Below are 27,706 nucleotides of genomic sequence, written 5' to 3'. Positions count from 1 at the left end.
GTAAATTTTTGTGCTGATGAGTTTTAGAAATTTCCCTTTAATTATGTCGATGAATAGTTTCATTCTTCAATTTACTTATGTTATGATGATAGAGCTCGTATAATCTATAGTAATAAAGATATATTCATGAGTGTAATTATCCTAGTTATTCCTTTTAAGTCTGATTTTAATTAAAAAAACAGAGACTTCTTAAGGAGAGCTAAAATAAATTGGTAGACATTGGATGAATTCTCCATTTTTTCAATTTCTAAGTTTATCCACTGGAAAAATAGAGGCATGCAAGTACAATGTTTTTATTCATCTGAGTTTATGCATTCATGTTCACCTGAACCCTTTGGGACAAGGAATTTTTGTTGTTGTTACTTCTGTCTTCAACCAGAACGATGACCAGAATTATGCCATTGAGAATGAGATTCAGGTCCAAATTAGTTCAGACACCAACAGATCTACAGCTTAAGCTTCCTCGGGGAAAATTAAATCAATTTTTTCATATTGACATATCTACTTGCTGTATGGTCTCAGATATCAACACAGACTGCCACTTGGCATCTGTGTGAATCACAAATTTTCTCTGACTTTGACTTTGGTAGGGGTAACCTACCAAAGAGAATATCTGCAGGACTGGATAAAAATTTTTAATGGAGGGGTTTAGTAACAGGGGATGGTCAAAATAAATTTCTGCTCAGACAATAAGGTGGAGTCCTTGTACTGTGGAAGCCAGGGGAGCACTTTAGAGCAAGCTTTATTTCATATCCTTTCACTACCCAAATGGAGGCTGAGGATGGAATGGTTTGAAACCCACTCACTTAACAATTATTATGATTAAGCACCATCAATAAGTCAGGAGTTGTACAGCACATAAAGAGACACAGTTCCTGCACTTGTGGTTTGTAATCTAAGAGAGGCATATATACCGTGAGACATAAAAGTCATCATGGAAGAACGTGTTTTCAGTTCAGAGGGCGAAAGTTCACGAGTACTTATATGGGGAGTTTTATTTCACCTGTTATGTCCTTTCCCGGAGCGTGGAGATGCACTTGAGGGTCATGGAGAGGTGTTCATGAAAGAAGTGGGCAGTGAGAAATAATGATCCAAGAGATAAGAATATTGGTGAAACCGTCCATGTGAAATAAAATGGCTGTAGTCCTTTTTAAAATACACATAGCCTCATGCAAAATAGATGGTGCCATAATTTTGGATTGAACCTGGTCCTACGGTTCAATATTCTTTATTCAGTGTTACAAAAAATCATAACACTGCTAATAGACCCATCATACATATATGGGGAAACAAAAGAAAAAGACCAAACAGGTGGTAGTCTTTCCAAAGAGATCTCTTGAAAACATCCTTATCTAATATAGAGCGCATATATGATAATGTTTGAGGATTTCAATTACCAAGCAATGTGCATTTTCTTGAAGCTTTGTCTAATGTGTTACAGGCTTAACTGAACTCTCTTAGAGTCCAAAAATTGAATAAACCATATGAATGATTTCTGTCCTTTCAAACAAGTTTTCCATTTTATTATTAAGGGAAAGAATGTTGAAGTAATTTCCCTTAATTGCAATTATTAATCATTTGGTTTTTGAACTAAGTTTATCTGTGTATATATGTACATGTATATATATTAAATATACATGTATATTTAAATTACTACTTAAAAGGAAAATAAAGAGGTTGTGTGTGATACTGTTTATTTTTTCTTCATGATTTCTTGTGTGTATTTCAGTATTTCAGGGTTTTAAACTGGCAATTTTATTGTACCTATTTAAATGCTTTCTTATCTGGGCTCGTTTCACTCCTCTATTGTAGTAGAGTCCCGCCCAGAGAGAATCACTTATTCTGTTATAATTAGTATAATAGGTGATGTCATTAATGGTATCTGCACAGTTTAGAAAATTAGTCTTGTTTATGTTTTCTTGAGTGGTTTTGCTGCCCAGAAATTCTTACTGGAAGGCAGCTGAATAAAACATACAGTTTTTCAGAAGCTTGCTAATTCTATCTTTGGATTTCTGCTTATATAGAATTTTGGCCCATTCCAACTTTTAATAATATAAAAGGTCAAATACTCACTGCAAATGTACTTCTTAGTGTCTACACTAAATGCCAGGTTAATCTCAGTGTAATTAATGAGCTTACCCTGTATTTATTAAGCAGGCAAATAGGATTACTTCCCTCAGAACTCATGAACCTAGCAGAATTATGGATAAGAAATATAAATTTTGCAGCTGCTGCCATGACAAGAAACAAGCTATATAGTCCAAATAAATTCATTTTTGATCAACTTTTTTGAGATCCAGAATATTAGTACAAATCCCATCTATCAATCACTGTAGTCGCATTGTCATCAACCTTAAGGGTCAACATTTTACAAGGCTGGCTAGATAACCAGAGGCGCAAACGGCTGGGCAGATTGTTATATAACATCATTATGTTTAATGACAAGCTCATTCAAGAACTGGATTGCATGCAAACTGACTTTTATGTGTCTGCAGATCTCTAATATGTAAACACTAGCCAATCAAAGTTGATCAAATCCATCAAATGGAAAATGGAAGCAGTATTGGGTCCCAATGGAGCTTTATGCCTCCCTGGTCAGGAGATGCTGTCCAGATTGGGAGCCTCTTCCATCTAGGTTGCTCCTTATTAAATACACCAAGTTACAGGGTTTTATTTGTTAACTCTCCCATTCACCAAATATTAAAACTTGGCAGTAATTTAGAGAGTATCTAGACTAGTGGTTCTCGAAGTGTGGTCCCAGCTTAGTAGCATCAGCATCACCAGGTAACTTGCTAGGAATACAAACTCTTGGGTCCCACCCCAGGCCTACTGTGATGGTTAAGTTCCTCTTTGGGAAACACTGGCCTATTTTGTCGGGGAACAGAATTCCAAATTTCTAGTTTAGAGTGCTACGTTCTCCCTAATTTTTAGAAGAAAATGCATTGCACTGAGATGAGGGGGTGGCCCTGTGGTATATAGAGCAAAATTCCCTTCAGGTGGCATGTAGTTATTTGAGCTTGAGGGTCAGATGAGAGAAAAGAGATAAAACAGGAAGGGTGGAGAAGGGAGGATGACTCCTCTGCTCTAATATTTTTTCTGATACCCTTTGGAATGAAAGGGGACATTAGCTGGGTCCATCCTCATCTCTTTTCTATGACCAGAGCAAATATGTGCTCTGCAGGAAGTCACAGGAGGAAATGCACCTGGGAAAGACAAGGCAAAGGTTGAAGGAAATACAGTACAAGACAGCACTAGGAGAAAAAGAGGGAGGGAGGGAGGGAGGGAGGGAGGCCATACATCAGCCTGCAAGGTCACTCCCCTAAGGTAAAGATACCTGTGGATACTGAGATGCCTTAGGCGTGAGACTGAAGGAGCTGGAATTAGAAGAGAAGATGAACTTTACCTGTATTCATCTTTACCTTTCATGGTTCCACCTGTTGGAACAAGCATGCATTACTTCTGCAATTTGAAACTCAGCAAAGAAAGAAGTTTTTAATTTTTAAATGAAAAAGCAATGCTGTGTGAAAGAGAAATTTGCTAAAACTATGCTGAATAATAAGGTCTGATACTCCTCTGGTAATATGATCAGTGCTGCAATTGTTTGTTTATATTAAGGTCACACTTTGACATAACAGAGCTCTGGAATAAATGGTTAAAATAAAAGCAAACCAAGTGATGGGCAACCTTATAATTACCCATTTTTCTTTACTCTGTATCTGTGAGTTTTGGGTTGAACCATTTGAAATTTCTGATAGGTTACTGTTTGTGATCTACAAAACCACAATTTCATAGGGTTTAACCTTAACCTTTCTATCATCTATCTATCATCTATCTATCATGTATTTGAGGCTTTAAAATATTTTGTTAAAATAGTTTGTTTGGGTCTCATTTTCTGTTTCATTGATTAAACACATGCATAGAAACTAATCTTCACAGTTGTAAGCTTATCCAATTGTATTTTCTCTCTGACATTTTATGGCCTCTAAGATTTATGAAAACTGGTTTCTATGGATATGTTTATATAACCCAAAAATAAAACACTGTCACTTAAGAAGAGATGCAGAATAGAGGCAAATATTAGATATAGATGGCAATTTAAGAAACAGATGAAATATCTAGTTCACCCTCCATCTAGAGAAACTTTTTCAAACATGAAACAGGGAATCCAGGAGGAGACCAGCCCTAATCCCACTGCTCCTAATTTGTATTATTGGAGAATCAAATTCCATACATGAAAGGGTTATGGCACTGCAGCTCCCCCTTTCCAAATCTCCTGATCCACTGGACTCCGAAATAGCAGCAGTTGCTCCTGTATTTCCCTCTGCCAGTAGCATTTACCCTTTTATATCTCTTAGGCAATTTGTTCCTCTTCCATTAATAGGAACTATGCATAATGAAAGTTGTGACCACACATATCATCATACATAGGGCACGTTCCCTACGAGCAGATTAGTGAATTAACTGCACAGCTCAAAGCAGAAATGCAGTGAAGAGATTATGTTTTATGATCAGAAAGATCAGACGTTGTTACTCTGGGTGTTGTCCTCCAGAGGAGTAATCATAAACAACTAACATTTATGAAACATTTACAGGAGTACGTGCCAGGAGAAGGTCTTCAGAAGTATTCTCTTTTTAAAAATACTTTTTGTTTAGCCTGATCCATGAGGTAGGTATTACTATCCTGTTTTAAAAAATTAAAAACCTGGAGCCTTTAAGTGGCTTCTGATTAAAGGTAGACAGGCTATAGATCCAAACCCTGAGCTCTGCTAGAACTTGTTATGGAGGCTCATTTTGGAGCTGCTGGCATTGGAACTATTATGTTAGAGAGTTTGAATTATCCTAATAGAGGGGAAGAGATCACCAGTTTTCACTCTGACAAAAAACAAATTTGAGGAAGGCAGACACTGCTGGCGGGTGAGTGGCTGTAGCCATAAACCTGATGAGAAATTCAAGGTAGAAATAGTGCATGAAGAAAATGGATTCCAGAGGTTTCGAGGAGGTAGAACCCACCCAGCTTGGTGACAGCAGTCACGAGAGGAGATGCTGGAAAGCAGGACAACTGGATGACTCCCGGTTCTTTGACATGGCTATGAGGTTGAGGGGTGCCCTTCAATTAAACAGTAAGTACCCAGCAAAGGGAATTGGATAAGAAAAATGATGGGCTCAGTTTTGAAATACTGCTTCTTGGTAATAGCCAGGGTTTTGGTTTTCTGGTTGTGCTCTCCTGCTCAACTGAAGTATGCCAGGTTGAAGAGGCACAAAGGTTTGTTTTTTGTTGTTGTTGTTGTTTTGTTTTGTTTTGTTTTCATTTTTAAAGACTCTCATTCATCTGTAGGTGATAGAAAATGGCGCTGCTTTATGGTTTCCACCTGTTGGGTTTGCTCTACCAAGAACTGCAAAGCAGACTGTTTACCCCATCCTTCTTTTTTTGGAAAAAAATTTTTTCCTTCCATTTATCAGAACCTAAGTGTTCAGTAAATTAAACAATATCCAGACAGACATTTCAAATACAAGATAAGCAAATGAAAGTTATTAATGCAATACATTGAGCTTTCTTCTATGTTTGTTGGTTTAGTTGCATGATCTCATTTCAGTTTCATGACTGGGTGGTGGGTGCTAGTTATTGTTGTCATTTCACAGATGAGGGACCTAAAACTTACCCTACCCAGTAGGACTCCAATTCAAGTCTTTCACACCCCAAGTCACGTTCCTTATTGCTTTCCTATATTGGTTATAGATTTTCTTGTCAGGACTTCTAAAATGCATAGCATTTTGCCATCTCAGTCTTGTTCCTGAAGCTGCTGGAAACATTTAATTTTTTTTTAATTATAAATCACAAGTCACTTAAAATCTGTAAGTCTGGCAATATCAGGAACCCTCATGATCCCTTCTCTAGTGAAGTGGTACTTCTGTCTCTACTGGGAGGAAAACATTTCTTATGCATCCAAACTTACCTCTTTAATTTTCTTTCTAAGGATCACATTCTAATTCCCTCCTGCTTGGAGAAAACAATAAGGCTCAGCTTGTAATAATAATATCCCATTGCCAGGACACCTGCTGTATGTCCCAGCCTGGGCTACACAGTTTAAACACACCGTCTCTTTCAGTGTGCACACGTTGGGTATGACTAGCTGGTTTTATAGGAAACTTGACGTTCAGCATGACTAAGTAACTTGCCGTGGGCACACAACTAGAAAGCGAACGGGCCTGCGCCAGAGCCAAACCCGTCTAAAGCCACTAGTTTCAGTTTCTCTTAGTGACTTAATTTCCTCAGAACTGTCACACAGCTAGAAACGAGAAACATGGTGATGGCAAAACAAAACAAACCTTTTCATCTTTGGTACCAAGAAAAAATGAGGCATGAAGTTAAAAAATAAATTAACTCCCAAGTGGTTAAAAGGATGCCATTCACTGTTTCCTAATGGGCATATTGTCCAACGCCTAATAAGGATGGCTCGACCTGCACAGAAAATTAGTTTGGCTGCTTGGCAACAGTTTCTCAAAAACCATAAGAAATGTCAAGAGAATTCCTTCTTTGTGTTTTCCTTGACTCCATTTTCTTGCATCTCAGGCCTTTTATTCTCTATTTCTCTGGCAGTTTGCAATACCTAATAGAAATACATTGCGAAATCTACCTCCAGTAAGGCCTACCAGCCAGAACATTGTTTAGTTTTTCTGAAATTCTGCAGAGTTTAGTAATTGTGTAATTCAGAACTTTAGAATGCTGAATTTAGTTATAACGAAAAACTTACTGGCTTTTCTCAGTGAGGATGAACTTCCTCAACTCCCCACTACACTCACCTCTTCTAGCCTCACTCCTACCTAGATCTGTCCCTGTTAATACTCAGCTCTCCTACTGGACCCGGGAGGGTGGCTGATTAGTCGCAGAAATAGGGGAAGAATTATAAGTAAACCCTAGGAATTGCACCTAAGACCAGGGGCTTCTTTTTGTCTCTACAATAGATTTCTGGGAGGCCTTGTTCTATCAGAGGCTCAATTGTGTGCTTCAGGTATATCATGGTGGAAAGAGGGGTGAGAACAGCTACACCATAGTTCCATGGAGTGAGCTCTCCAGGCACAAATCAGATCCAGTTACTCGCCTTCTTAAAATCATTCAAAAGTTTCCTGTTGCCTATTAGAAAAAAAATACTCACTATCTCCATAGTAGTAGGACACAATCAACCATCCCTGACTTGTTCCCCTCCTTTTCCCCAAGCTCATCTGCCGCCTCTTCCATTTGGATTTTTATATCTCATTGTTAGCATCAGATAGCCTTTGTGTTGAGTTTGAAAGCCATGTTTGGGATTTGCAAACTTATAAGACTGACAAAGGAAATATTTGCAAATATAAGAAGACAGAATTTTGTTTATAATTATCAGAGTTATTTCCCAGATTTCTGAAAATTTGATCTAATCATTGATGAGAAGGAAAGCCCCTAGGCAAACTTCTAAAGAAAGAGAGATGAAGAAACAGATTTTTGTCCAGTTCTAAGCCAATTTTTTGGCACATATCTTCAAACTCATTTCAGAAGTCCTTAGACTACATGCAAGCTTAATCTTGTATCTATTACAGAAGAAAAGTGTGCTGTAGGATGTGGAAATGTGATACTCAATTTTAAATAATTTATGATGTTCCTCATATTTAGTGTGAACTTCCTGCAAATTGTTTCCTGTGTAAATTTATATAGCATTCAATAGTTTTGTCTATACTAATGTTGTAACTCAAATCTCTAGGTATATACTGTGTAGGGAAGTGCCAATTTCAATGAAGGGGGTTTCTTTGCATTAGTTTAATTTTTTTAGAAAAGAATTGTAGGAAATAAAATTTTCTAGTTTCTTCCTAAGACCTTATCTTAAGAACATTCACTGAAAATGCATTCTTCTTATTACTGATTTGCAGGAGTTTGATGTGAAGTTTCAGTAAATTTGTTAAGTAGCTCAAATCTCCACCTCAACTGGGAATATTTCCTTCATGATCCTGAAGAGTTCCTTGGATTGTTAAAACTCTCTAACCAATAGTATGTTCAAAAATGGAAACAGACATGTTAGTATATTGCACAGATTTTATTAACAGGATATTCAGAATTTTATAGCTGAACCCTTGAAAATAGCAGAGATTTTTATAGTTTAAAAACTAAATGAATGTTTCATTATAGAACATTTTTCCACCCTTTCTTGTTATTGAACATTAATGAATTTTCATTTCACATATTCTCTAATCTTCATATTATGTTCCAACTTAGATTATCCATTTTAATATTTATCATTTTATTGGATGGCAAATATTGCTTATGAACTCTACAATTATTCAATTTAATCTCTGTCTGCTAATAGCAAAGAGTTCAGCTAAGTTTTCCAAAGAGATCACAGTCATAGAAAATTAATATTCTGATAAGTAATTACAATACAGGAGAAATTAAATGCAAGCAATGGGAATAAATGGATACTACATCCACCAGAATAACAGAGATAAGGCTGTATTTCTTCTAGCCTTATCTAGAACAAATATAAGATGGGTATTAAAAATGTAATTCTGTATGAATTAAATTAAACTATCTTTGTTTAAGGCAAAACAGATATTTCAACTACATTGTATCTGATATCATTCAGGATTTGAATCCTGCTCTTGACCCACCAACCTCTTTGTAACTTTAGACTGAGCACTTAGTAAAAAAAAAAAAAAAAAAAAAAATGATAGGCATTCAAAATATTTCTATCTAAGTTTTAAAGATATGAGTAAAGAATATTTAGATGTCCACTTAAGAGAAAAGTATAAAAGATCAATAGTTTGGAGGATAAAAGTCCCATCATAAATAGGAAGAAAGATATGCATGTAGCATATGAGAGAGCAAGTGGGAGAGAAAGAGAGAGGGAGAGAAGAGGGGAAGAAGTAGGGAGAGACATTGAGAGAGAACAGACAAAACAGAAGGGAAATAATTGACAAGAATCATAATTCAAGAATATTTCTCAGAAATAAAAGACCTTGGTTCCTTGATTGAAAAGACTCATGAAGTCTTTGAAGAACTACCTACATCAAGATGCATCATCATGAAGCTCAGACACTAGGGACAAAGAGATGTTCCTAGAAAATTCCAGGGAGGACAACACAGGCTTCATTCAAGGGACCAACGCAGACAGCATTGTGAACACCTCATCTCTAACTCAGCAGCAGGTTGTGTGAAGATCAGATGAGTTAGTGCAGTGCGTGTTAGTGTTTCCCACAATGTAGCACCCCTGCTCGTGGTGTTATTATAGTGTTAGCATGCTAAACTATTGTATATTGCAGTATTTACAATATATTACAATAGCATTTCACAAGAGTGGGCTGCTGCTAGTATGCAATAGTATACTAGGATAATAGTGCGCTACAATAGTGTTAGAATAAGAATATATTAACTCATTTAATACATGATTCTATTAGTACAAACTATTATGATTGCCACTATAGAGCTGAGGGGCCTAAGGCATGGGGGATTTAAATAACTTTCCAATCCTAACCTTTCTAGTAAGTGGTGGAGACAGAACTCAAACCCAAGCAGTGATCCTTTTAAAGTTTATGCTATCACACATTACACAATACAGGTATCCTTAACCTAGGGCATGAGCAAGATAAATTCCCAATGAGCTAAAGAGAGCAAAAGAAATTTACAAAAGTATAAGGAAGTATAAGAAGATAATTTAATGATCTTATGATAGGGAAAGTCTTGTTATCAATACACAAACCCCAGAAAATACAAAGAAAGATTTGACCATAAAGAAAATTAAATACTTCATGTAGTAAAAGGAAATTAACTAAATGATGAGATGCAATTTTTCATCTTTCAAATTGCCAAAAATAGATTTAAAACCTATTAACCAGATTTATCCAATGTTAAGAGTACTTTTATACCCTCTAGATGAGATTACTTTGGTGCAATGCGATTTGACAGTTGATATCAGAATTTGAAATACACATACTCTACGGCCAAGCTATTCCGCTCTCAAAGCCCAATCCTACAGAAATACTGGAATTAGTGCAGTATGTTCTGATTCCTGTTGCTGTGGGACCAGTTGCCCCAAAAGTTGGGATAAAACGGCATAAAAATAACCATTAATTATGACCAGGAATTATGTGGGTCAGGAATTCAGACAAGGAACAGGAGGGATGAGCTGCCTCTGTTCTGCTGCATCCGGGGCCTCAGATGGGAAGCCTTGTCACCTGGGACTGGCTCCACGGCTGGATCTAGAACCCTCTGCAGGCACCTTCCCTGATTCTCGGCCCGTCCGTGCAGCCTGGGCCTCTTCCCAGCCTGGTGGCTTCAGGATAATCAGTCCTCTGACCAAGGGCTCCGAAAGTGAGTGTTCCAACGGGTAGGGTCAAAGAGCTTTGCCATTTTTGTCCTGGCCTTGGGTGACAGTATCATTTCCAATCATATTTAATTGGTCAAAGTAGTCAAAAGCCAGCTCAGAGTCAAACGGCAGGGACGTGGGCGCCAGCTCTCAGTAGAGGGGTAGCCAAGTCACAGTGTGGGAAAGAGTGTGAGACGGAAGGTATCGTGGCATCCAGCTTTGGAAAACACAGTCCACCACACAGCATTATTGAAACAATGGCAGTTTGAAGCACTCCGTCCATCAGACGTAGAATGGTTAAATGAATTATTGCATAATGAACTGGCATGTAATCTTTAAAAAGAATGTAGTAGATAGTATTAGATATGTTTGTACTAACTTCGAAAGATGTCTGTGGGAGATTACGGAATGAAATAAAGCAAATTCTAGGATACTTAGAGTAGTAGTTGTGTCCATCCAACAAAATCAGGACCAAATTTTTTTTGTTAATTATAAAACTTGGTTAAAATATAAAGAAATATAAAAATTGTTTATATCCAACTTATCCATTCCTATGTAAACTTAAAATATATAAATGTATATGCATTTGCCAATCTTTTGCTATAAGGCTGAGGCCTTCTCTTTGAGTAAATTCTGCTGACTAGATTTTCAAATTGTATTTCTAATATAACAATACCCTCGATGCATTCTCTAGTAGAGTCATAAAATTAAAGTGAAAATGGACACTCTTGCAAAGCAGCCTAAACTCAATCCTTTTAGGTTTGTGTGTGTGTGTGTGTGTGTGTGTGTGTGTGTGTACGCGCACACATGTACAGTGGTTGTCTTGCCCTTCCTGAATCAACAGTAATTTATTTTAGCAACTTGGCTTTTATAAGTCTTTCTAAAACATTCAATTGAGTTATCAAAAAATAATTCTTTTCCCTACACTCATATTTTATCATTTTGTGTAACATTAAACCAAAGTACATAAATAGATTAACAAGTACAAATACCTCCCAGAGAAAAGGTCAAGAAAATGATCTCCAGCAAAATATCATAAGTTAATGTCTTCTAGTCCATTTTATTTATTATAGCTTTTCTTGCTTGAATTACAGTTTTTGTTCTTCAACAACACATTTCCTCACTTTAGAGGCACTTTAATCATGTCTTCAGTCATTGCTCTGTGAAAACTGTATTTCTTCTCCTCTGAAGCTGTGTTGTATCCTGAGCAAGGCCTGTGTTTAAAGAGCTTCTATGAGGAAGCACAGCAGATTGTCCAGGAAAATGCTTTGACCTAAATTTCCAACAGAGCTAGTGTCTTAGTTTGCCAGGGCTGCTATGAAAGATACCATCAACTGTTGTCTCCCAGTTTTGGAGGCTGAAGTCCAAACTCAAGGTCCAGTAGGTCATGACTTCTCCAGTCTGCAGCCTCTGGTGGTGTCTGGCTGGCAGTCTGTCTCTGCTTCTGTCACGTGATGATCCATCTCTTTCCGCTCCCCCCTGTGCCTTCTAGTTCTGTGCCCAAGTGTCCTTTCCTCCTTAGGACTCCAGTCATATAGGATTAAAGCCCACCTGATTCAATTTGGCCTCTTCTTAATATATCATTAAAGATTCTAGTTACAAGTGAGTTGACACCCGCAGGAGGAGGGTTAGGACATGCACACATCTTCACGGGGAACATGATTCAACTTGCCACGTGTGGATCTGACATCTTGCTCTACGACTCACCAGGTTGGCAAGTCATGAAATGCTTCTAGACTTCGCTTGAGTTTTTTGCACATGTAAAATGAGGATATGCAAACCCAACCCACAGAGCTGATGTGAGGATTTCCATAAATAATATTTCTAAGTTACATAATATAAGGCAGGCATGAAATCTGTGTTAATGAGCAGTGGCTAGTATATCATCGCTTTTCCAACTTGCTTCCTTTATTCCCTATTGGCCCAAATGTGTTGAACCTGATCACTGTTGCCCTCCAAAAGGTCTCACTGTCTCCAACAAACACAAAGCTCCAGCCCAGGATGTCCACAAGAATTCCAAAAGCGCTCCAGAAGAGAGCAAAGACAGAACCCAAACATAGTCTGGTTTGAACTGAAATTGAAACAAATTGAATAAACTTCAAAGACAGCTTAGAGATGTTGACAATGAGCCCCTGACATTTCTAGTAGATGGCAGCTTATTATTAAAATACTGTAGACAGCCCCAAGCCACTTCCACTTCTAATCTGGTTCCAACTTTTCCTGGCTTCATGGTAAGCATCCAAGGATTAAACGTCCCATGAAAATCATCCTGGCCCCCCATGCACTGCAGTGAGGTCCTTGGAGACCTGTTTCCGCCATGCAGCCCTCTCCTTCCTGCAGCTGCACGCCACTCCTTTCTCCTCCAGCAACTGCAAAAACTTCCAAGAGGAAGGTGGTGTCTCCTCAGAGTCTACCAGGCAAAACTGCCCTCGATGCCTTTAGTCCAGGCTGCTCCCTTCCTCTGAGACAACATTTTTACTTTTAGGTTTTTTACTGTTTTGTTTGTTTGTTTCATTATTTAAAGGGACAAATCCCTTTTATCTTGCCCAGATTCTAACAAACTAACAAAACACACATAATTTGAAATCATCAGGTAGCTTTAAAGCCCATTGCCTCCCACCATTTAATTAATAGCCACGAGGTTTATGCTTTGACATCCTTCAGGCTTCCTTCAAAAACAATTGCCTCTCAGTGTTATGTCAAGAATAGGAAGTATAGAAAAGTTAGTACATAGAGAGAAATCGAGGCTTGCAGAAGCTGGACAAGCAGTGGCAATTCTGAAGTGGCAGTCACTCCTTGTAACTTCTCAGGAAGGAGACCCCTCCACCTTTTCTCCCCTGCGTGACGTGAATCTCTGGTCTTGCATTCCAACCTGGTTGTTATTTTCTACTGCATTTGTGTGTGTGCCTTCCAGTTCATTACCACCTTGAATTTTTTATGATATGCCAGGAAACATTTCCCTTTAAGACTAGAGTGACTTCTTCACTGTTTCATGGTACAGTTGATTTTCTAGAACGAGTGGGTGTTCATTTGCTAGTGCTGCTGTTATGCAAAACTCCGGAAATGGATTGACATTTATAAAGGGGGTTTATTTGGTTACACAGTTACAGTCTTAAGGCCATAAAGTGTCTGAGGTGAGGCACCAACAATCAGGTACCTTCACTGGAGAAAGGCCAACAGCATCGGAAACCCTCTGCTAGCTGGGAAGGCAGGTGGCCGGTGTCTGCTTTCTTCCAGGTTGTGTTTCAGCTCCTCTCTCAGCTCCTGTGCATTCTTCAAACTGTCCCTTGTGGCTGTAGCTTCTCTGAGCTCCTTCTGTTTGTCAGCTGTTTTATATGGCACCAGTGATTTATTTAAGACACACCCTGAATGGGTGGGATAACACCTCCATGGAAATTATCCAATCAGAGGTCTTGCCCACAGTTGATTGATTCACATCTCCATGGAAACACTCAACCAATAGATTCCAGCCTAATCAACACTACCATCTGCCCTGACAAGATTGCATCAAAGAACATGGAGTTTGGGGGGACATAAAACATCCAAATCAGCACAACACAGTGGGGAGTGGGAGAAAAGCATATAATTTTGTTAGAATAAAGCAAATGTTTTAAATATCTCTGAAAATGTACCCAATATATTTCCTTCTTTATGGAATGGAACTATGTTTCTCAATCTGGGGCAGGTACATATACATAAATATACAATATAGTAGAAATCAAAATTCAAGAGGATTATTGAGATAGACTAATAGCTATTAACAGAATGTGTTGATTCTAAACTGTAGCATCCCCCAGACCTCCAGGGGACATGCTTACTGTTATCTGCCTTTACCGGGTGCTCTGGAGGGAAAGTACAAGCAGCATTTAAGTAAAGTAACTGTATAGTCGGGTGAACTGGGCTGTTCTATCAAGTTTTTGTTTAAGTCACGAAGTGGACTTTTGTTTGTTTCATTTTCGTCAATGGTGCTTAAAGACATAATTCAAATGAGTGTTGGGAAAATGCTTTTTACTTCCCTCTTCTGTTCTCATACAGCATTTATTAATCCTTTACATATAGTCAGGTTGAGTTCTGTTATTTTTGTGATAAGCAATAAATGGCATCATTTGTGAATCGTCTGTAAAGAAATGGTTGAAGTAATAAGAAAAATCATAATTTAACTTCCAATTAGACTAGAAATTATTCATAGAGGAGATAGAGGAAGCAATTTTGGCAGTGAATGAGAGTATCATTCAAAACATGTCATGGTGAGGGATGTATGCTGAGTTGGTGGAGAAAGTACAGGGAAAGAACAAAAGGGCTGACAAAAACATGGACCCAATCAGAGTGGAAAGAAGAGGGAAACTAACACTTATGGGGACCTCCCTGCCAGATACCTTCCTGTACATTGTAGGTGTTTAATGCTGAAAACACCTGGGAGAAGTACTTTCTCCCCAGGCAGGAAAACGAGGCTCAAAAAGTATAATGCAGCTGGGTTTTGAACTCAAGTCTGTTTGTTTCACAAGCCTGTGTTGTGGTGGTGGTGGTTTGCACACGCCGTGGAGCAGAAGTGATTTATGATTGTTGAGCGGCCGTGCACAGTTACATCACTCAGCTCTGCTGAGGTCCCTCGGCCTCCTCTCTGCTCCTGTATAGGCCCCGGCGGCCTGGAACGTTCCTTTGTGTTATTGTCTGTCCTTGGCTGATCACGATGCCCAGGGCAGCCTGTGAACTCCGACAGGCCAAGGACCCTTCCTTATACCTCTTTGTCATCCTTGTGGCATCTTCAGCTGTTTCAGAAGTGCTTAGTAAATGTTAGTTTATGACTGGCCTTTTACGCTGTGTGTGCACTGGCGAAAAACTGTAAGCCGTAGCTTTTAACCCACTAATAACACATACTAAAGTGCACTCCAGGGTTGCTCTCTTCCAGATATTTCTAAAACTGTGGGGGAAAAAAAAAGGCTAAAACAAAGGCCAAGACATGTTTTTATCTTAGACTTCTCAGCTGGTTTGTGCTGATAAATGCCTGTATCCCCACTTAAAGAAGCTATAAATTATCATCTAGTAAGTCAATGGTAAGATAGCTTGAAAAATTTGTGATTTTTTTTCCATATCAGATCAGTGTCTCAGAGCTTTGTTATGTAAACACCTTAAAGGTTTCTGCAAAATGCCACCTCCCATGATGGCCTTCCCTGACCTCCCACCATTAATGATCCAGCACAGCCTAACTCTGTAACTTCAGTGACAGCACTTAGATGTAGTAGTAGCTCACCTAATACTGAAAACAGCCGTACAAGGTAAGTACCAGTATTATCATCCAGAATTTGCAGACAAGGGAACTGAGCTACCTGGAGATGGAGGAAGTCACTTCCCCCAAGGCTGGTCACAGGTTAGTAAGTAGGAGAGGCAGCTTGTGTGCCTTGGGGTTCTCGCTCCAGAGCTCCCACCCCTCACCCCCTCTCACCCCTCACCCCCTCCCACTGCTCCCTCCACTTATCCCCTCTCCTGCCTGTTGCCCTGCTTCATTTTACCCTCCTTAAACACCGGGCTCCTGCAGGAGAAGGAAAATTCGCTTAGCTGGGATTTCTGAGAATTTGAGAAGTAACTGTTTTCAGAGCCGGGGGCACAGTGAGGGACACATATGACAGGGCGTTCTCCTGCCAGGCCTGGAGGGGCAGGGGGAGCAAATGGGGTCACCGGAGGGCGAGCAGAGCCCTGGAAATGGAGGGAGAACGCCCTCGGGCAGCGTCTGGAAGGTCAGGAGCCCCAGGAGTGAGGGACAGGGGAGGGCCAAGGGAGGATCAACCTGACCCCTTCCCATCCCAGATGTGCGCCCTTGGGCCTGCTGTGCTCTTCCTTTACTTAATCAACAGGAAAATCGGGCATATACTGAATCTGCAGGGATTTGTATCTGGAAAGCGAGATTCTTCTCTAGCAATTTTCTAAGGTTTAAGTGACTCTACTAGTTTAAATTGGCCTTTTATTACCCAATTTCATTTGAGTTTCCCCTTTTGACCCAAGCTTCGGACACTGCAAGGATATTTTCCAGGTCACCAAACCCCTGACAATGAGAAGGGCTTTGAGCAGATGACATTGCACAGGACAGCACCTCCTGAAGATTTGACAACCGGATGCTTGATGTTTCTGTGTTAAATTGTCTTCTCTGGGTTTGCTCCCCATAGAGAGCAGATAAAATACAAATCAAACTAAATGCATCACTCGTTTGGGTAAAATATGAACTCTGACAAGGCAGAGCTTACTGGATCTTTTTTCTTCTCTCTCCATTAAACTCATCCTTCAGATACTGATTGTTTTCAAATATGAAGAATAATTACTGGTTAAAAAGAGGTTGGGGAGGCTACTGGAAGTTCATCTAAAGCCTTGGGATGTTGCTTTTTTCAGTACATTGTTAGCATTCTCACAAATATTTCAGGAATCCTTTCTGATTTTGTTTGTGTTAGACAAAATTTCTCATCATAGGGGTGCATCCGAACTACCAAAACCATAGATAGAATTTTCTTTAAGTGTATTTTATATAAGATGTAACTGGTGGGCCATTTCAGTAACCATCAAAGTTGATGGTTTCCGTGAGCCATCCCACAAAGCAGGTTCAAGTTTTTGGGTTTCACAAACTCGCTGAAGATAAGCCGGGGCCTCTAGCTCCATCGCTGTAAAGCTTCTTCCTGATAATTGATGGCTGCTGCTTACAACACAGTGTAGATTTGCTGTGCACAAAGCTTTTAAGAAAGTATATAATTTGCTTTTGCATGCTGAAAATGAGTAAAGAAGAAAAGAAAGCAGCATAAAAGCTCTTCATCCAAAACAGCTTTTTTTGGAAAAGCATTCCTGCTTATTTCCAAAAGTTGAAAGATACTAGAAGTTTGAGATCCCTAGAAAATTTGCCTAGCTCTCTGACATCAAGAATGTTTGATGAGACACTTTTGGGGAAAATATTGAGCTCTGAATTAAAAAAAAAATTTAACTCATCGAGGATCAAGGTGTCAGGTTTCTCAATTTGACTTACTCATCTCAAGCTCAATATTGGGGAGTTGAGTGTTCTGCTTCACTTATCAAATAATCGTTCTATTTGTTGCTTAGGAAGTATCTTTGCTTTTCTGAGTCGGTTTCTTAGTACAGCGCTCTTGTCTTTCCTTCTAGGTCACGGGTTTGGATCTGCAAAGCTGTCTCGTGCACAGACATTTCCCAGCTATGCCTCAGAGCAGAATGAGGAAGCTTCCCAGCCGCTGTCCCGGTCAAACAGCTACGGATTCAGCTACAGCTCCAGCCTCATTCAATGACACGCAGAGAGCCACTCTTGACCAGGGAGACAGTCTGTCCTGGGCCACCCCCCACAGGGTCAAGAGCCACTTGCACCCTGGGAGACCAACCACGGTCAAGACTGAAATGGGTCGGGTCTAGTCCCAATCACAGTGGAAGGTTAAAAACTGGAGTTCTGCTTCCTTGAACCAGTGGCTAAGTCCTTTATTTATTGAATTTCTTTGGGGGAGTCTGTGTTTTATGAAAATAGAATCCAAATTCGTATGAACAGTCATTTAAATAACAAAATCCTTTGGGTCTGACAGTAGCAGAAGCTCGGCACCGTGAGAAGTCGCCAGACAGGGTCGTGGCTCCCTGAGGGCTGTGTCCCCCTGTCCCCATGGTTGAGCCATCCGTCCACCTGTCTGATGACAGGGCCTGCCCTCGGACACTGTCTGTTTGGCTTTAAAGGTTTTGACAGGGACAAAGCCAATAGGCTCTACAAATGGCATCATAACTCTCCATATAAATAAGTCCAGTGACAATTAATGGAACACAAAGTTTATAATTCATTATTAAGCAGGGCCCTGTAGCTCTACTGTGTGTGCGTGTGTGTGTGTGTGCACAATTGTGTGTGTGTATGTATGTAGACAAATACAGATATGGTATGGCCATATCCATCTATATATAACAAGAATATATCAAATGTGTGCTGAGGGTGACAGGATATACTCACTTAAATTGTTGAAAACTGTGATTTGGTGCATTCAAATTAAGGTTGTTATGTTGAATAGCTATTTTTAAATAGTGCTGTAAAAAAAAGGCTTTTTATTAGCAAAAGTATTTATGTAGTCAAGTCGGTTCTTATGACAAGTGTAAATGAAAATGTGAGAAAGGGAAACACTTAGGAAGCAAAGAGCAAGTCTAGTTGTCCTACACTTCTCGTTAGCTATCACGCTGTCTTCCCAGTTAGTGTCCCTTGTTTTGGGCAATTTCTCTCCCTTTGGCCGTCCTTCTGAGCTCTGTGAGGAAGACTGAGTGTGATCACTGATCACCTTCCATTTAACCTCGAGAAAAAAGAGGAACTCTAAATGAGGAACTGTTGAAGAAAGAAAGAAAATTAGACTTAAAAAGAGCTCAGCTACTTTGCAATCAGTAAAAGAAGAAAAAGGATTGTAGATACAAACATTTTAAATGCCATTGATGCCATTCTCAAGGGCCATCGAGAGCTTGTAATCGACTGTGTAATCACGCCTGGCTGGGTTTTATTTTTCTTTTACTGGACAGGTGTTGGCAGAGATTGTAAGAGAAAATCTATTAAATGTACTTTTTTCATCCTTGACACTAAGGCCGAACCTACAAGGTTTAAAGGGAAGTGGTCATATCCAGATGATTTGGGAAAGTTTGGCTAATTCAGGTCAACATGGATGTTTTTGCCCTTAACTTTGGAGTTTACTTGAGTAAAAATACAAATTATTCTTCCCGACTCATCTAATGTCATGTGCCTAGGATGTTCAGGGTGGATTTGATGAGCAGTGATCCCAAGTCATGCAAGAGGAAAACCTGATTTTTTTAAATAGCAAAATTCTTTAAAAAGTCTGGTTGTTGAAAGGGCACCTGCTTTACTGATCTATGATAAGAATTTTTTTGCCTCTCTATCCACGGCTTGAGTGCAAACTAACAATTCATTTCAATGAATAACTAGGAATAAAAATGGTTCTAGTCCCTCCTCAATAAATTTGCTCTTAGTGCAACTATCTAGATTCTCTGAATTCCTCAGTTAAGTATGAAAACCCCATCATGATGCTAATCATAAGAGTTCATGTGACTGGGAAAAATAATTATCCTAAGCCTTTGGGGATAAAAAGAAAATGACCCAAACACTCTGAACTGTGAAAAAATTTTGCTGACAGGGCAGAAGAGGGGCAGCCTCGTTCCTTCAACACAGCCTTACCTGAAATCCCAGCTTTCAGCGTCAGCCATCTGGGAATGACTTTAGCACATGGCATCTGCTTTTGAAACACCCTTTGTAAAATCCACCAGAGCTCCTCCCCACTGAGACTATTTAACACAGCTCCTAGTGGTGCCGCACTTAGAGACATGCTCTCTGGCTCACTCGGTCGAGCTGTGGCTTAGAGACCTCAGGTTCTACGAGGGACTTATGGGTACAGGCCCTTGGGGTCCCGGTTCATGTCTCAGCTTTATTCATGTGCAGGAAGCACAGCCCGTGAGTCCACAGATTCTGCTAATTCTGTGAGTCTGCTCTCGGGTCTACTTGTGGGAGATTGAGTGACTGTGTGAAGGTACCACAGGCACCTGATCATGCTTATGAGATTTAACCAAGCGCCAGGCACAACCTGGAGCCAGTTCCCTCTGCAAAGAGTGAGTCATCAAACTAGCGTGTGAGAGAAATTTCCTTCCCAAGTCTTTAACCCAGTCTCATCACAATGAGCATTAATGCTATAAAATATCTCACCCTACCTTTTCGACATTTATTCTCCAAGTATACTCTTGATACAATCGTAGCTAAGTCAAAATTGCTAAATGAACAGATAGGAGAATTTATATTAACCTAACTTACTTGGCATAAGGCAATGAGCATTGTAATAAAAATGGCAAGCAGTTAAATCTTCTGCAAAAACCAAACGTGAAAATTTCTGTATCAGTCTCCTGGAATGTCATAAATTTCCACGCAAGCAACTGGAAGGATCAGAGACATGTATTCAACTCACTTGAGACTGTAGGTTTTGGTTGAGATGCCTCCACCCTTTGCAAGTCGTTTTTCCCCTTCCAGGGAGTGTATTCTATCTTTAAAATACAGGAGACTTTATCATTGGGAGGGAGGGATTGATGTGAATTATTCACCTTTTGCCTCCTTCTCAGTGTGGTCCAGTTGGGTTCCATCCAGATTTGTACAGATGAATGAAGATGGTCACAATCTCCATGGCAGGTGGGGAGACAGCAATGACGAAGGCTCTTGTCAGAGCAGAGGGAACGTGGTGGGCTAAAGCTTGTCAGAGACAGCATAAGGGGATTGGTTTTTTCTGTCCCCAGTTTTTTCTTCTGATAATATTAATTACTGCTGCACGTGACCCACACATGACATTATATTTAAGATGCAGAAAAGTACAAAATAATCCTGATCCAAAAGTTTATTAAACTGGTGGGGGGAAAAAAACATATCTGTTTCTTAGTTGTTGAACTAATAATAAACTCTCAGAATTAATTTATTTTTGCAGGTTGCAAATATTCATGAATTGATAGGTCTGGCCACTACCACAATTTGAATTTAATGCAATAAAAATATATATATTTACTTATATATTAGGGAAGATGCTGTTTGATAGGGCATGTGAAATGACATGAAACATATGTATCAAAAATACACCCTTTCCAGCAAATAGTAATCTAGAGTACTAGTCCTGGTATCTCATACAATTCTTCTCCATCTTCACTGGGTAATTTTGTTTAAAATCATTTATCACCCAAGAAATGTTCAATCACTTACACCTTCTGTCCAATATAGAAACAACATACTAATAAATTTATACTGTTGGTAGTAGCTTCTGCAGATCCAATTTATTGCATGCAGTGTCTTAATAGAAAATATTTACAAATACATCATAAAAATTTATGTCTGTCCCTCATCCTTTGGCCAATATTTCAGAAATCTTTGCAAAAAAAAAAAAAAAAGCTTGAGCATCATATTCCTGAAATTATTTGAACCATTTACAAAAAATCAGCCATCAACGCTAGAGTGAGGACCAGCTAGGCAAATTATATTCTTATAAAAATTGTCCATTTTTGACAATTATAACCCAGCACAATAAATGGACAGTATACATTCAGTGGAGCTGAACTTTAAGACTTTAACACTTCATGTTTAAAAAAAAAAAATACTAAAAACTGCTCAAAGTGAAAATTGTGTCAAGTTTTCTCCAATTCTGCTAACATGTCATGTCTATACATATCTCCCAATTTCAGGTAACTTTGTCAGTCCTTATACTTTACAGTTCTCTGACCCCATCCTGCTCAAAATAGATAACATGCCACTAAATATGCATTTAATTATGATGATAAGTGACATGCCCCCATAAATTTCTAGCCTATGGAATTATGTAGTGCATTTTCCCATGGAGGAGCAGAAGTGGGGGACAGAAAGAGTTTCAGGAGGGCCACAATTTAGATGAAGTTACAAAGACACCAATGAAACATGCAGAGTAATACTTGGACTCTCCTTTCCTAACATCCTAACCCCAGGTTCGTGTCAAGGACTCTGCCTCCCTTACTGCTTATCCCTGTGCTAAATGTACTCTTGAAAGAGAAAACCAGTTGAATCATGTCTTGAAGTTACAAAGGAAGAAAACACATTTCCAACAAGTATGCTTCTGTCCAGTTAGTGGAAAGTGTTTAACAAAAAGAATGTATAACAAAATCCCCATGGAAAAATGTATCTTCAGTAACCTGAGATTTTGTATGGTCAACCTCATTTGAGTTTTATCATGAGGACATATTATCAGTGAGGCCAGCTCCAGACTAAACATCTGAAAGGATCTGCAAACTCATTTGTGCATTTTCTGTAAATCAAACCTGAAAGATTAATCTCATTTTTCCTCTATGGAACTACCGCAAATCCTTACTTTCCTATTCAAAAATGTGAATTTGTTGGTATACTCCCCACAATTATCACTACTAATGAAGGCATTAGTTGACCTGTAGACTTAGAGAAGTATTGCTTGATGTTTGGCACATTTTCTGGATAGGCAAAACACTAGCTCTGGAAGCAATCTTAAAGATCATGGAGAATAGAGGTCCCGCTTTAAGTTCCCCTCAGAAGAAAACCAGAATCCACAGATGTGATTTTTTTCAAAGTCACAGAAACAGCCAGGAATAGTTTGAAATCATTCCAGGCTCCTGGCCCACAACTTCTTCCTTGCACCAACTTTTCTCCCATCTAGGCATAGCGGAAACTGAGAAATGCCGCATGGCCGCTAAAGAAGTAGGCCCTCGTGCATTTACGTGCTTACCCATATTTTTCCGATATTCCCATATTGTTCAGATTTTCCAGATGAATCCTTCTGGATTCATCATCAGCTATATCAATGGAAAGGCTTTGTGGAGCAATTCATTAGACTTGGTGAAGAGTGCCATGTTGTTGGAAGCCATGAATGAATGTCATAAGTTTTATTGACTTATCATCATCAATTTCTTTCTGTGAAATTCAAGATTATTTTTCCTAAGTTATAGGCAAACTAAAAAAAGAAAATCTAAGGAGGTGTGCTTTGTATTCCTACAATTCATCATATTGTAATTGCAGTTATAATTTTTGGTTCTTTATCACTCTGTACCACTTTATGATATAATTATTATGACATTAGTCAATGTTTTATTAGCTAATTGATAACATCAGTACTACATTTTTTGCATGTGAACTTTGTAAACTTCCATTTCAAAGGAAATTTGAGAAAGAATTTTTTACATTTAAACACCATACACATTTTCTTCCTCATAAAAACTTCGGTTGACAGTTACTCAAATTTAAATGAAATTTAGGGAAATGAGTAAATTAGAATTAATAAATAATGTGAGAAACACAATTTACTTGTGATTTTCAGACACTTTTCCCCCATTTTAAGATATTACATCTTGTAAGCATTTAAAACAGAAGAAAAATACATTTTAATAGAAATATTTCCCCTTTAATGATTCTATTTGAGTAATATTCTTATTTTACCTCTTCTTCTATGCTTGTTTCCATTATACATCCTGGTTGTGACAAGAATGAATGGGTTTAAAGTTTCTAATGACTTTGGGCCAATTTTAGTAGTTGATACAATTACTTCCTCAATCTCTTCCATGCTTTTAGGATGCATTTTATTCTAAAAGACAGTATAAAATTGACCCTTCTGTGGACATAGAATTGTGCATCAGGTGGATGTACCCAGTCCCTATGCTGCTACTAATGTTGGAAGTTGAGTGCTGTCTTAATTCATCCAAGTGACCCACACCCATAAGAGTTGCTTATTGTCAGGAATCGAAAATTTTTTTTCAGGAAAAGAAGATTGGGATGATGATATAATTTTTTTTTAAGTCAATGCAGGATTTCTCTCAAAAAAAAAAAAAAAAGCTTCAAAGGTTTTTTATAGTGGTTCTAGATAATTAGCTATTTGACAAAAGGGGCTGGAATGTGGGGAAGATGAAGATTAAAATGATAGTAGTATCTGGATATTAAATATCAATCAGAAATTAGCATGATCAAATTTGGATTTTTATATCAATTGCATAACACAAGGAGTAATGCTTACTCTTGTCAAAACAAAAACAAAAAAAAGTTTGTTGTGGGTGTGGGGGCATGGCACCCTAAGGGTTTGTGATGACCTAAAATAGAGGATGATTCTTTCCAGTTATCACAAGCTCTATATTATTTTACTTATAGCAGGTAGTACATGAATCACACCAACAACTCAGTCCACTCCCTGACAATAAGTGAGCAGAAAAGCCATTCTCCTCTTTACTCTACATGGTGGAAGACGGCCCAGATCTGCAGAGGGTCCCCAGCACCCACTCCTCCCCAGCCCTCACACAGGCACACACAGTTTTGACTTTAGACCCACTCTGTGCATCCCACTAGCTTACTTTTTTTTAGATTCACACAGAATTACCCCCACTGCAAAATCCTTATCCCTATGAAACTTTAAAATATATTGAACTATGTTATGTGTTTGCTCTCTGTAAATCCTTATTTAATTAATTTATATATACTTTGTGAAGTCTTATACTGTACATTATAAAGGGATGTCATTTGTAGTTGATTAAATACAATGTTTATGAGCAGTCTGATAAAAATAGACTTGGACATTAGACCCTTGATAAGAAATAAAACACCCATTATAAATATGATTCTATTGGAAAATATATGATTTGACATACTTTATTTTTAGTTGCAATCTATTCCAGATAAATAATAGTTTGGGGACGTCTGTATTTAAATACTAGCTGATCACCTGTTGGAATGGAATACAAAAGACTAACTGTCCCTGGAACCAAAATGTGAATTTCTGGCAGAACTGAAAATATTATAATAATGAGGCAATAATAAAATTAGGAAATTAAGTTTTCTTATACCTGTGTGTGTGATTTTTCCCCTTGCTAAAAATACATGAAATACATAATTGAACAATTACCTTTTTCTTAATTTGTATTTTCCATATCTCAGTTAATAGATAAACCTAATCTATTGTTACATGTCATATTCATAATTCTAAGAAACTTGCAAATTATATTGCTACAAAGAGAGTAAGTAATAATTGCGCAGTATTAAAATTTGCTTCAACACTTAAAAAGAGGTAAATCAGTTCAAAAACATGACACCACACTTTGAATGATGGAGATTTTGAATAATTAAATTGATGATTTCTACCTGAGTTACTTAATACTGTTAGCACTGTAATATTATATGGTTTCTTTGCATTTTTGTCACCATGTGATGAACTGTAACTAGGTAATTAAACAGAATTCTGACAATCATATTCTGCTAACCTTTAAAATGTCACTTATTCCTTCACTTACTAGCTTGCTAATTTCAAAATAAAGTGAAAGAAGGCCCTTTTTAAATGTAAGGTAACCAAGGATTTATTATATATTTCCAGTGTTTTCCTAACCATATGTTGCACTTGAGTTTAATTTTTATTAGGTTGATATTAGGCGTGGTAGAAAATGAGACTATTAGCATTAAAAGTGACATTAATGATCAGTACTCTCATTTTCTAGATGTAGTGGCCCCCAGAGAGGCTAAGGTGCTTGCACAGTATCAGACAACCAGGAAATGGTTTTACTTCCTGCACCACGCTCACTCTCTAATAACCAAGGAAAATGGTTGAAAATGAGCATTTGGTAGACAAAGATAGAACATCAAAAACCAAATGCCTGCAGTCGAGACTGAAGTAGCAATCAGTGGCTTCCTTTGTTAGCTCCCATCCCAGGATGTGGAAGCCCTGGTCACTGGAATTTAGACTTGCTTGGAAATACATTTAGAAAATATGTTTCTCAAACTTGACCTTTAAATGCTAACTGGGCATTTCTTGTTGGTTTACTGGATTAATTTGTAAGGAGTATTTTCCTCTCTTTTTCCTTTTAGAGAGTCATGCCCTTAAAGAGAGTTGAGCCTTCCACTGATGTCAGAAATCAGAAAGAGTGAGGGAGTGCCTAGATCAAGCAGACAGGGGCATTAAAATGTCCTGCTATGGGTAGATCTGGCAAAAGTGAATTAAAAGAAAAACGACGAAAATGCATAACTTCCAATTCCAGACAGCCAGCAGAAGTTTGGAAAATGCTTAGGAGTAGCAAGGTTGATGAAGTCACCCATTCTTTCTAAATGCTGAATGAAACATTTCTTATTCTGAACATAAGTTTTCTGTGTCACTTTCATAAGAAATTAGTGATGTGAACTTAATGAATTTTCATTCCTCTGTCACTATTAAAATCATGGGGAGTAAATTTACTATAGCAGGTGTCTTTATGAAAAGGGTAAGGTTTGTTTACACTTAGAGCTGACATCAAAGAAGATAAGCCATAATTCATGCCACAGAACACAATCCCCATGACAATAACTGTGATAGTTTTGTAATATACAAAGAAAAGCAAAACAAAACAACCCCTAAGATGGCAAAACAGCTATCCTTATTTCCAAGTTAGTCAAGAAATACATTAGACAAATTTACCACATTTTGGTGTCCGTAAAATGAGTTCTTAAATAAATGGTTGAGCAAGAGTTCAATAGAATGTCCATGGAAATATGAATTATCCTAATAACTATTTTATGAAATCAGGATGCTAATTTAGTATAATCTCAAAGGCTAGTCAATCATTAAATACTTACCACTTGCTACCTACAAAGTGTTAGTTAAGAACAAGCAATATCTCTTGGTACTCTGATACTGTTTCAATTCCTCTTGAGACACATCAGTGCCAGGACGGAGCTCGTAATATACTTCTAGGACCTGGGAATTCAAAAGTGAGCAGGGTTTGGAGCCTCCCTTTAGGAGCTCATCTCTCAGGAAGAAGTAGACATTCCAATTCCCGGAGCAGATAGTTAGTCTAGTGTGCTCCAGCCAACATCCCTTGAGTACTATTTGACTTAGTAAATTCTTTTCTTGTTCTATTATCTATAAGAAACTTGCTCTCTTTGAAGTTTATAGATTTTTTTTTAACAAATCCAGTTTATTTCAAAGATCTTCATACAGAGAAAGGGCTTGATGTTCAAACAAATAAATATCAAGGCCACCATCCAGAAATATCCCACTTAACTCACTCTATCAGCAGTCAAATCTAAAGGAAAATGTAATAAGAAATATGTTTTGAATGTCTTAGTTCCCCTCCCCTGGCTTTCTTCTCCCCCACACTGGACCTTCTCCCAATCTTGAGAGGAGTGGCGTTCTAAATTCAAAATGGCTGAATGGTCCATTGAAGGTTCTGACTGGGAAAGTTAAATCAAACAGAATCGTTGTAAGTTTGGAATTTTTAAATGAGATGACCAGATATTAGATTGGAAAGACTGCCCACAGCTACTTTTTTAAAAATATTTTTTACATCTTTTTATTGTGAAATATAACATATATACAGAAAAATGATAACTTTCAAAGGATGATTTAATAATCAGCAAATTTCAAAGAATGTTATGATATACAATAACACAATTTCAGTTATTTCCTTATTGTGAAGTATACCATACATACAGAAATGCGATAATTTTCAAAGAACAGCTTAGCAAAAAAGCTACAGAGCACATTTCAAAGCATGTTATATATTACAGTTCCACCACGTCAGTTATTTCCTTCTGGCTGTTCTAATACCCTAACATCTAAAAAAAAACACAATTATTTATATAAAGATTCAGTATTCTCAATCCTTTGTTAAATCCTATCTTGTCTGTTGCTAACCCTCTCTCTCATTTGATCACTTTTCCAATCTTCAGGGATATCTAGGCAGTGACCAACTTAACTTGTTCATATTAAAAAGGGGTGTTGACGCAGGGAAGGGGCTGCACCTGGTTAATGTTCTTGGAGAAGCTTTTGCCTCTGGGTTTGGGGACTTATCTGGCATGGGAACATCCTAGAGGATTTAAGTTTCTGAAAAATAAACTC

At 38.2% G+C, this 27,706-nt stretch overlaps 1 protein-coding gene across 2 annotated transcripts in view; it reads left to right on the top strand.

The window, feature by feature from the left end:
• Positions 1–24,682, top strand: part of DOK6 (docking protein 6) — a 491,683-nt gene extending 467,001 nt beyond the window's left edge. For both annotated transcript variants that reach the window (XM_037806228.1, XM_037806229.1), the window contains one exon: positions 17,466–24,682. In XM_037806228.1, coding sequence (XP_037662156.1) covers positions 17,466–17,605 — 140 coding nt within the window. In that variant the 3' untranslated portion in view covers positions 17,606–24,682. The remainder of the gene's footprint in view (positions 1–17,465) is intronic.
• The last annotated feature ends 3,024 nt before the right edge of the window (positions 24,683–27,706 follow it).

The sequence above is a fragment of the Choloepus didactylus genome, chromosome 16 (assembly GCF_015220235.1).
Source record: "Choloepus didactylus isolate mChoDid1 chromosome 16, mChoDid1.pri, whole genome shotgun sequence".
NCBI lineage: Eukaryota > Metazoa > Chordata > Mammalia > Pilosa > Megalonychidae > Choloepus > Choloepus didactylus.
This window is presented reverse-complemented; position numbering and strand designations above follow the sequence as displayed.